Here is an 11,746-nt window from a genome sequence, read left to right on the forward strand (position 1 = left end):
GCAGGGGAAAGAAAAGACAGTGTTCGTATTTCCCCAATTGCCTTCTTATTTTGTTGTTTTTTGGTACCAGGAATTGAACTCAGGACCTTGCGCTTGTGAGGCAGGCACTGAGCTAAATCCCGGACCCTATTGTTTTTTAACTACTTATTTTAATTGGTATCTAAAGAAAGTTCACATATTGCAATTGGTTAGTATGTTGTTAAAATTTCTTTAGGTATTCCCTTTCCATTTTTTCTTTTTTGCAAAAGAAATAAGATTTTTACCTGTATGGTCCCCACAGTGTGGATTTTTCTAAATCTCTTCCTTGGTGTCATCTATCATGTTCTTCTGTTCCCTTATTTCCAGTAAATTGTTCAATGAATATAGAGGCTTACTCAGATTCAAGTTCTTCTTAATTTTTTTCAATAATATTCTATGTGTGCAAATATGTCTCTCTTTTTGTGATTAGTTAAACCTATCAAATAACCTAACTATACTCTTAGAGTAAATATAAGAAAATTAGTTAGAAATTGTGGTGGTATAAGAGTAGGCTGGTGAAGACTCATGATCTTGTTTGGTCCAACATAAAATAATGTCTTCCTTTCTTCCAGGAGGTTGAGAAAATGTTAGAAATCGGGGGAGACAAGTTCCCCTTAGAAAGCAGAAAGTTACTAAGTAGTCCTGGAAAAAACAACAGTTTCAGGTAAGTCTCCCAAAACAGCAAGAAGTTTACTTTTGTGGCTGTTCTGGCCTGTGGTTGGGGTCATTGCTAAAAACACAGCTGCTAGTATAAAGAGCTAACCATTCAGTCTTCTTGTTCTACCCTGTGGGAAATGCCTTTTCTATTTCATTTAGGACTGAAGGCCTACTCTGTGCCTTGCACTCTGCCAGAGAAGAAAGATAGGAGACCCAGTGTCCTGAATGTCTTCCTCTGTGCCAGGGATGTGCAAAAAGTTTCCATCAGTCTTTACAACCATTTTTCTGAGACAATTTCCTTATCCACCTCTGTACAAGTGAGAAAACTGAGGCTTACAGGGGTTTAAGTAATTTACCCTGGGTTATGATGCTAAGAATAAAGATTAAGATTCAAAGTCAGGTCTGTGTGTTCCTGTTCTTTTTCTTTTCTTTTCTTTTCGTTGTTGTTGTTGTTGTTGTTGTTGTTGTTGTTGTTTGTTTGCCACTTCCAAAAATAAATAAGACGTGGTCTTTACTTCCAAAGAGTTTTCAGCCTTACGGGCATGAGATGCCCATTCTTGGGCCTGCCTTTGGAGTTAAGCAAAGATGGCCCATTCTACCCTGCCTCATGGCATCTGTAATTCAAGGAGCCCAGGAGGAATTCAACTGGGATTACAAAACTGCATTACTTCTGCCAATCAGTTAGCCCCTTTCTTTACCAAACCTGTTGACCACCACAAGAAACCTGACCCATACGTGGTTTCACTCTTGTCATTTTGTTTCCATTTTGGAAGAAGTACACCTGGGCTAAAGGAGTCTAGAGGTCAAGAGAGGTACAGAGAGCATCTAGGTCATGCAATCAAATGACCAGTTGGCTGGTTTATACTGTGGGCAGATTATGAGAGTCTTGTCTTTGGTCCCTTACCTTTCTGTAAGTCATTATGGATGAGCCATAGGCTTTGAATTCTCTGGCTGCTGGAGGAAATGTTCCTTCTTTAGCAGAATGTTGTCTCCTTTCTTGGTATTTTAGAAAGAGCCCCTCTGGCCTATGAAAGAATTCAGAGTTCTCTGGGGCTTTAGGGGAATAAGGATCAGATTTAAGGTCTTGATTCTCCACTTATTGTTTCATCTGAAACAAGCACATAACCCTGTTTTAATTTCTGCACCTTCAAAATATGGATGCTATTAATGTCTTTTGTGATAGTTAAGTTAATATAGTATGAAGGTCCTTTGTAAACTACAGTGGAAACAATTCAGCTGTGACAATGACACAATGAATGAAGAGTGCCTGGCACACAGTAAGCTCTCAGTAAGTGGTAGCTCCTGATACCACGCTGTTGGCATCTGCAGTGAACTCTTTCGGAGGCACAGCCACCGCCTGGAGCACCAGCCTACCTGTTGCACCTCTTTCCATTCCACCCTGAGTGGCTACGGGAAGCAGAGTCCATCTGATTCCCAGAGCTCCCAAGAGCTGTTATCTGGGCTCCCTCAGATCCAATCTTTTCCCTTCCGATGGGGTGGTGGTCATTACAGACTGAGATACAGGTTTTGCTTATATGTCTAACATTCACTGTCCTAAGCATGGATTTCAGATGTGACCCTTCAGAGATTAATATATCTGATGAAATGCCTAAAACGACGGTCTGGAAAGCACTCAGTATGAATTCTGGAAATACGAAGGAAAAAAGGTAAAGAGAAGTGCAACTTCTGATCTTTATTTCTGACTTTTGAAAATGACAATAATGTTGGAGGTAAATGTGTTTTAGCTGTTAGAATGAATTGTCTAATAAGCAGCACTTTAAGACTGCTGCCAACCCCATGAGAATAGCTATAAGCCCAAGAGGAAAAAAGGAAAAATGGTTTCTAAATATTTAAAGAGACAGGCTGTTTTGAGCTGCCCTGTTTTTTTGTTTGTTTGTTTGGTTGGTTTTTTGGGGGGATCAAACTCAGGAGCTTGAGCTTACGAGGCAGGCAGCGGCACCACTGAACTAAATCCCTGGCCCATTGAGCTGCCCTTTTACATAGGTTCAAAGTCAGGATGGAATTATTTTGGAATGTAAATTTGTTTTATTTGTTTAGTTCCCTTAATCCTCTTGTACTTCTTATTTTGAAATCTAAAGGGCATCTCTGTACTTCAAGCATACAAACTGAAAAATTGCTCAAAGTGTTATTACTGTCAACCCACAATATTGATACTGACTTTAACCTGTTTGTTATTCCATAAAGAGAATTTTTAGCTGGGCATGGTGGCATACTTTTTGTAATCCTAGCACTCTTGGAGGCTGAGACAGGAGGATTTCAAATTCAAGCCCAGCCTGGGTAACTTAGCAACTTGGCAAGAACTTTTCTCTAAATAAAAAAATAAAAATTAAAAAAAGGGCTGAGGATATAGCTCCATGTGAAGGCCCTACGTTCAATTTCCTAGTACCATCACCACCAAAAAAAATTAAAAATAAAAATCTGAATTTTCATAATGAGAATTATTGCCAAGATTTAAAAATATTAAATTATAACTACCTTCTTATTTTGCAAGCTAAATCCTATATATCATTTTCTAATGGCATAGATCAGTTTTGATCAGGTTAATGAAAATGGAAAGACTTTAGGTATCTTTGCCTGCGATGAGGTAGGCTGTGTGTTCAAATTACTTGAAGAATTTAGTCAAATACAGTGTAAGTAGTCAGAAAACTGAAGATAAAACAGGCCTTATTTAAGACAACTTTTGTAGTTTAACAACAGAAAAATCAGGAGAATCAGAAAATCAGGAAATCTGTTCCTGCTCTTAATTCCTTGTATAAGGTGTCATAGTCGTATTTCTGACATTTATCTAACAGTTAAATGGGGATAATGAAGTTGCTGTGCAGAGAAATTGAAGTGACTTGAAAAGTCACTCATTATCACGGAGTGGTAATGGTTATTTCTTCATCGAATGGGTTAAAATAAATCTGTGCTGAATGTGAGTGAAATATAGAATCTTATTTCCTTCCGAGGAAAATCCAGGCAGCTGTCGAACTGTATACTGCACACAGTTATTTTTAGTTGAGAACTAGTCTACTTGTAAATGAACTTAAAATACAGCCAGATCCAACTTGTGGTGACATCTTTAAAGTATTGTGTTAAAAGCAGGAATGAATCGTGTGTTCCCTTTTTGTCTCATTGTAACACTTTTATTCAGTCTCTTCAACTAAGTCTTTGCTGGGATGGAAGATTTGGGCCATGAGGTGCTCGGAAGAGTTTGATTACAGAGAAAATGGTGAGTCCCTCAGAGAAGAATCAAGACCAAGTCTGGCCCCATCTTTGGTCATCTCAAGCCTTGCGGAAGCATTCAGTCATTCCTGGTGTACACTGGAGGGCATTCTGCCACCCCCATACCAGCAGCCAGGCACCAGATGTAAGCGTGGAAGCAGAAGACCACTTCCTGTTGGTCCTTTCTTTCTCTTCAGAACTGCCACCATTCAAGACCCAGCTTCCCATTTTTCAGACATTTTCTCTGAAACTCTGCTGGCCTGCTGAGCCACATGGATCCCTTCTGCCATTGAGGATTCCTTCAGTGATGTCCCTCTTCCTAAGGGATGAGTGGGAGAGTAGCAGGAGAGCAGAAAGAAAAGGGAAGGTCCCTGCAATATCGGTATCTGCAAGCTCCTAGATGGCCCTGGGTCTCAGCTCCGTTGCTGAGGCCCTGGTTAGAGGGTGCTGGTCAGACCCCAAGGCTGTCAAGGCTCTGCTATCAGGAGGTGAGCCATCTGGGCATTGGCAGTGCCCACCACCACAGCCAGGATATGCCTCTGACCTGGAGTGTCTTTTATCACTCCCAAGCAGCGGTCTGCACAACTCAGTGAGACCCTTGAAAGATACAAGGTTCAAGGAGGACCTTGGAGTTGTTCAGCTTATTTATGAAAAGGCTTGGGGGAAAATTAGTAAGGACAAGTGAAGATGAGCAGCTTCTCTTGGTTTTTATTGAGGATGGAGTAAGAGAATGAGCCTAAATTGTTACAGAAGGGATTAGTTTAGATGCCAGGAAGGCCTTCATAGCCTGAAGATTTTTCATAGTGTGTGCTTTCTAGATATCTAGAAAAGATTTGATTACAATTGTTTGTGATGAGAGAGAGAGATACATGGTGTTTTTATTGGCTATTTTATGGAACTGTTTGATGTCTTGCTGCTGTCTTTTGGGAAACATTCTAATTCCATCCTGGAGAGATCCAAGTGCTCATGTACTGTCTCCTTAGCTGCCTTAGTAGTAAACCATCATCAGCTCAGTGGACCAAAACTACCTTCAGCCATGTGGTTTCTTCATCATCATGGATTTCTTTTGGTTAACAAAAGTTCTGGCTCTTAGATATAAAAAGCCATTCCGAGAAACGAACTATAAGTGACAGTTAATTTCAGTTTCAAACTATATTTATGGCTTTTCTCTTCTATGTTGCAATGAATGTCAAGGGTCTGGGCTCTAGTGCATATATACATATATAGACCTTCCCTGCCTTTGTGCACAGAATGTGACTAGGCAGCCCATTAGCACCCAGGGAATTCAATCATACTGGTTTTTCATCCTGGAAAATCTTTGCACAGTGGGAAAATCCCCAGTGTACTTTACTTTCATAGAGGAAGAGTTGGCAACATCATTATACTGAGTTCTGCATTCCTTAGGCTCTCGAAATATATTAGTATAGTCTAGTCTTACTCTAAAGACTTTTGACTGATGTTGTAGGAACCCTGAGTTTTCTCCATATTTCGCTAACTTTTAATGCAGAGATGATTTTCAAAATATTTAACAACTGGTACAGGACAGACACCAATAGCTCAATGGGTGTTGGCTGCAAACAAGCAGTGTGTATCACTGCACCAGTGTCTGTTGGCTGAATGTCACACTACTTTCAAATATTAAAGTGACATCACTCTGAATTGTGGTATTGTTCCTGGTTTGTCTAATCTGATTTCTAGTTATAAGGCTGTTTTAGGGACAGCCTTGGCTTCTCTTCATATGGTACAGACAGGATCAGGCATGTTTCTTTGAAATCTATGGGTATTCAAATCTTTGTGAGCCAAAACTTCACATTTTATCACATGACAGCGAATCTATAATTATACCCCTTACCTACTTAGTGCGGAAAGTGCAAAAGATAGCCTATCAGTGGGAAAAGCTTTCTTACTGACTTTTGCTTTCCATCCCTGGCTACTTTCTTGAGCTTGCTTCTTATTCATCATTTTTGTTCCCTTAAAACAGGCCCCTATTCTTGCTCCATCTTGCCTCTCCCATATTTTCCTTCCACCCTCTGTGTGAGGAAGTTGGTGACAACTTCACCTGTTTCCCTCACTTCAGTGCACCTGGAAAGGATGAAACAGGGAAGCGCCACAACCAGGGCAACGAAACCAGTGACAGGATCCCTCAGAAAAATGTCTCTCCCGGTGCACTGACATCTTGGGCTGCCTTGTACCTGCTAAGCTGCTGGGGCAGTCTTTGTTAGCTTTGTGTAGTGCAGCTAGGGACCACATACACTTCTGAGTCTTCCCCCTGCAGACTCTCCCAAGTCATTGCATCGTAGGAATCTTAGCTATTTTGGAAGGCTGTGCTAACAGGCTACTACATTCTTTTCAAGCAATATGCAGCCCCAGTTTTGGTACATCTAATGATAGGAACAATTCCCTACTCTTATTCTCTCTTCTTTCCCAATTCCTGCCAAACACTCACTTCATTCCCGGCTGCTTCCTTGCTTAGATCTATGGCTGATGACCATGGAGCAGTCAAGCTGAGCAGTATATGGGATCAGAAACTAGGTGTGATGTGGAAGCAGCACAGTGCATATGCGTGTGTGTGTGTGTGCCAACAAGTAAGAATGTGACACAGATACTCATCGATACTAGTAAGCTTTGTGCGCCAAGCTGCGGGAACATAAAAAAAATGGTGGTCCTTTTCTCATCTAGGGGATTTCTATCTCAGACAGTCTCTGATAAATAGCTTGAGGACAAACACAGGCAGATTAATCTGTGAAAAATGGTATGTAAGTTCAACATAAAGGATAAACTAACTTAGGAGTGGAAAGCAAGGTTATTGGTGATTGTCACACCTATATTTGCTTGGGCTAAAGAAGTGGCCTCCTCTTTCATGATGAGGGAAATAGAAGCAACAGTTTGAGTGTTGGCAGGGCAGTGCTCTGACAGACCAGAGGTGTCAGCGTAAAGAAGGACAAAGGCCAGGGATTTAAGAAAATGGTGGTATGTGGAATTTTGGTTCTAAGGAAAAAGAACTGTACCTGCTAAGTGGGCAGATTGCCTTCTGATCATTGCTTTTAGAGAAGGACTGGTTTAAATTTGCAGGCATATCCAACCTGCAGCCCACCAGTTAGACATGCCTATGTTAAAATTTTTAAAATTTAAATGAAGGAAATTGTGTTACATATATACATTAATTTTATATTTTATATGCAGCCAAAACAAGTTCTGTTCACTGGAACCCAGGCAAGCAGGTGTATCTGACCTCGGCCACAGGTTTCCAACTTCTGGAGGACTGTCAAGAAATCTTTTCTTTACTATATACATCACCTATCTCCATCCCTTTATTCATAGAAACTTGCCTTTGGGATAGAAGGAAAGTGAACCATGTATATTCCGAGTTTCAGACTTGGTTCAGAGCTCTAGCTATGATAATTGTGACATTCAAAAGGTCTGTGGTCTGGAAAATCCGTAGTTTCCAGTCATCCAAAAATGATAATTCCTAATTCTTCTTTATTTTCTTTTGGTTTTTTTGTTTGTTTGTTTGTTTGTTTGTTTGTTTGTTTTTGTACCAGGGATTGAACTCAGGACCTCGAACTTGTGAGGCAGGTGTGGTGTCATTAAGCTAAATCCCCAGCCTCTTCTTTATTTTCTACTCACTCAACCCTCCAGACCTCCCTCTTAATAATCGAAACAGTAATTTTCCCTGCATCTCCTCTGTTGATTTTAGTGTTCTACATCTCAGGTTTTCTTGAAGCACAGGAGCAAGCTTAGTCCCAGGGCCCTGGGATTTTTTTTGTAAAACCAGCATTAGAAACACTGTCCGGTATGTTCTCTGCCATTTTGTCAATATCTCTGAAGTTCTTTTGTTGCCATTGCTAGTTTGTCCCTGCATTTTTCTCACACTTCCCGAGTTTCTAAGCTACATTTTAGCAGGATATTCAGGAAACCTGCCTTGAGTGTTCTCAGTCAACTTTTCTTTTGGTGGTAGCTGTTGGGGCTCCCCTGAGGGAGAAATCCTTTCTGCAAGCCCTGGCTTGCCAAGCGAGCGACATCATCTAATTCCCTTCCATTCACTGTCTCAGCTTTTCAAGTACCTTTCCTCCTCTCTATCTGCCTGGTCCTCAGGCTTTTGCATTCTTCTCAGAGGGAAGAAGTTCTTGATCAGAGGTCCTGAAACCACCACCGGTTGGGGTGGTAAGATCTATGGGTTGGACTTGGAGCTTCTTGGAAATGGGGTTTTATGGTTATTTTCCTCATTCACAGTGAGGGACTGAGTGTTCTCAAGCCCTTAGGTTCTTCCACATTTTAGTGTAAACACAAGACTTGCCATAGCCAAGTGGAAAAAATTTTTCTGCTATACCTATTCTATATAGTTCTTGGTGTACCAGTCTCTTAACATTAATTATAGAGAATGGGTGGTTGACTCTTTTTATCAGAAAGAAGGGTAATTTTCATAACCAAGAGAAGTGTGAAGTAACTGTATCACAGCTTGAAGTGCAAAAAGAGGAAAAGAGTATTACATGCACCTTTTCAGAAGGAGAATTCGGGAAGCAGAATGATTCATCCAGTCATGATTCTTTTCGGGGATTCTGTGCTCAAAGGGAATGGAATAGTTTCTGATCCTTGAAAAGCAAAGGACTAACATTTTTCTTAAACCTAGCCCACTCTCAGCATTGGAAAATACAGAACTTTTTCTTCTAGCTGATAGCATTGATTTTTCCTGAAAGCACGGGAGAACTGACTCATATCACTTCCCTGAGCCCCCAGAGATAAGCTTGGGCTTCTCTTAGCAGATTTGCAGATAACTTCGACATGCAGGGGGTTTTTTGCTTTTCATTTTTTTTAATGTGTGCAATAATGCTGGAAACAGAAGCAGCAAACTGAATGTGCAATTATCCTTTTGTAAAAGAAGCCAAATCCTCTTCCCTCTCCTCCTCTTCTTCCTTTTCCTCCTCCCTCTCTCCCCCTCCCTCCTGTATTCACTCCTCTGGGATGATAAGCCTCCCTTTTGTTTCTCTGTGTCTGTCTGTCTGGTTGGTTAGAAATGGCTGCCCTTCCAAGCTAACGGTGTCAGGTGGAGAGCAGAGCAACCTTCCCATGGAAGGGGACATTTGAGGTGCTGGTATGTTTCCCTTATTTTCTATGTTCTTTATAGTAGGTCTCATGTAGAGATAGAGATATTTTTGTTTTAGAGATTCCAAAGTGATATATATATATATTTTTTAATATTATTTTATTTTATTTAGTGTAAGAAATGTATCCCTCTCCACACTCCGTGATGTAAATAGAACTGGGAACAAATGTTTCATTGTGATAATCCCATAGTAATTTGTGGTAGGAATATGACCCCTTTTCTGATCTGTGTCTGTGACCCAAGGCAGGTATAATTGTGACCCTGCATCTCCTAGACCTCTGCCTGACCATACTTGTGTGCGTTCACCTTGATGGGCAGAAAATAAAGTCTGTATCCACTGTTTGCTCTGTGGTGTTCTTTGGGTCTGAGGCAAGGGGCTGAGTCAGTGCTGAGCAACTCAGAGCTCATGAAGGAGAGCTATGAAGATGGGGTAACAGGTGTTGGTCAATGCTGAGAGGGATGTGCACCCCATCTTGCTGCAGATCCTGACTACAGTCCTGCTGCAGAGCCAAGGAGGCCATGAGGCTCTTTCTTAGGAGACTGCTTAGGAAGAGAACAAGACAGCAGGAAAAGAAAACCCATTTTTGGAAAATCTCCTAAGCTGTTGAGTACAATTACTAATATTGAGGAACTCTCCACTGCCTCAAAATCCAAATTTTAAAATCTTCTGTGACACCAGAGTTGGGTTTTGAATTCTTTTTCTTTTTCTTTTTTTTTTTCTTTTTTGGTACCGGGGATTGAACTCGGGTCCTTGCACTTACAAGGCAGGCCACCGAACCGCTGAGCTAGATCCCCGGCCTTTTTTTTTTTTTTTCAGAGTTGGGTTTTGGAAGGAAGTGCTCCGCTTTTCTCCTCATGTCCCATCGTTGGGAGGTTGAAGAAGAGGAGAGAGAGGAATATGAAGGAGTGAGAGGAGTGACATCAGTGAGGGTTGAAAGGAAAGGCGGTGTGGGGAGCCGGTCAGTGAGCTTCATGCAGCAACAAAAGAGAAAGCACTCTGGACACAGCACGGTGGGAACACCGCATTTAGTGAGAGGTAGTACACACAGTGGGGCTGCAGCCTACAGACACAGATTTCTCTCCCTGAGGTCTTTTGCAGTCTTGGCTATCTTTCAGATCCTCACAGTATATGTTATACCTTTGCCTCACAAGACACTCTGACTGCAAGAGTAATGCATAGCGAATAGGACAAAACCGTGCACAAAACCCCTGCACAAAACCGTGATTCTGTTAGTAAAGAATAAGACAGAAGTTGCAGGTGATAAAATATCCAGAAGTGTCTAGTGAACCTGGGAGAACCTGAACCCTGAGGCTTCCCGCAGAGATGGAGATGGATTATAGAGCCATGAACCTCCGCAGCAGGAACTCGGGGGGCCAAGGAACTTCTCTGAAGGCCTGTGGCTCTTCTCCCTGGCTTTCCCTTACATTACATTCGTCTGAGGAGTTTTGTTTGGTGTTTCGAGACAGGGTCTTACTGTGAAGTTCAGGCTGGTCTTGAACTCACTATGTAGCCCAGGCTGGCCTCGAACTCATGGCGATCCTCCTACCTCAGCTTCCTGAGTGCTGGGATTACAGGTGTGCCCCGCCACGCCCAACTCATCTGAGGAGATTTCTATCCTACTGATACCCAGGTAGTACTCCCCACCAATTAAATAGAATCTCGGGGTGAGCACAGGCCCCGCTATTTGTCTTGCTCTGCAATGATTCTTAGATGCCGGCAGGTTAAGCATCAATTGCAGTAATGCTTCCCCCTGTGCCTTGGCTCTGGCCTTCTGTGTGTGCGTCACCTCCTGCCAGTTTATCCTCACCCCACTCTGTCATGTTCTCTTCTATCCCAGAAATGCTGCAGTGCCGTTCTTCCTGCCCAGACACTCAGCTTCACCACCTCCACATTATCTCAGCTTCAACCCCCATTGTTCCCAGCCCCGCTGTCTCTGTTGCCAAAATGATCCCAGAGACTGAGAATGTGATGGGTCCCTGCCCATCATTCCTTCACAGGCCACACTGTGGGTCCCTCACTAGCCTGTGGGTCAGGGCTCCTTGTGTGTGCAGCCACCTGGCGAAGAGTGAGGTCCAGAGGTAAAGAATATGGCTGAACATCCAGAGGGATGTTCCTTCTTCAGGGGCTGAGACCTGTCAGTTCTCTTAGCAGGACATAGTAGCCAGCTGCCAAGTTCTCTTAGTGATGATCAAAGGCTATTCTCCGGGTTATAAACCTGCACACAAATTTCCCCCTTCCACCTTTTAGGTGTGTTTAATTATAAGGACACACGTGCTTGCAAGAAAAACATGCAAGTAATTACGCTACCTCTGGCCAGCTACCCCCTATTCTCACTTCCGTGTGATGTCACTGCTCGTGGAGGTAAGCAGAGCTTTCCTGTCAGCAGGCTGGGAGCACACAGTGGGGACCCTTTGGAAGGGGAAATGTGTCATGAACAGCCTGCCCTAGTTCAAGTCCCAGCTCTGCACAGCCAGGGGACCTTGGGCACTTTGCTTTAGCTCTGCTGCAGTTTCTTCACCTGCAAAGTTGGAGTAATATCATCTACTTTAGGGTCAGTGTCCCCTATGCCTCCAGGGATAGATAGCAAGTCCTCCCACTGTCCCAACTTTGGCTTTTTAGTGTGTGGTGGAGTAAATTCCTAGAGCCCAGGGGAAAAGGGTCATGGCTACTGTCACTTTTGTGTGTTTTATGGGTATCATTAACTCCTAGGAAGAAAGCTGACTTGGGCCTCCAGGCCTAAG

The 11,746-nt window shown here is 42.5% G+C and overlaps 1 protein-coding gene across 3 annotated transcripts in view; it reads left to right on the forward strand.

Annotated features, from left to right (window-relative positions):
* The window catches only part of Slc4a8 (solute carrier family 4 member 8), a 58,714-nt gene extending 51,273 nt beyond the window's left edge, over positions 1–7,441 (forward strand). Inside the window, exons 22-24 of one of the 3 annotated variants that reach the window (XM_033763638.1) lie at positions 591–682; positions 2,235–2,342; positions 3,830–7,441. In XM_033763638.1, the coding sequence (XP_033619529.1) occupies positions 591–682; positions 2,235–2,342; positions 3,830–3,842 (213 nt within the window). In that variant the 3' untranslated portion in view covers positions 3,843–7,441. The other 2 variants (XM_033763639.1, XM_010628570.2) reach the window with 2 other exon arrangements.
* Positions 7,442–11,746: the final 4,305 nt, after the last annotated feature.

Source organism: Fukomys damarensis, unplaced genomic scaffold (assembly GCF_012274545.1).
Source record: "Fukomys damarensis isolate Sample0158 unplaced genomic scaffold, DMR_v1.0_HiC HiC_scaffold_15, whole genome shotgun sequence".
NCBI lineage: Eukaryota > Metazoa > Chordata > Mammalia > Rodentia > Bathyergidae > Fukomys > Fukomys damarensis.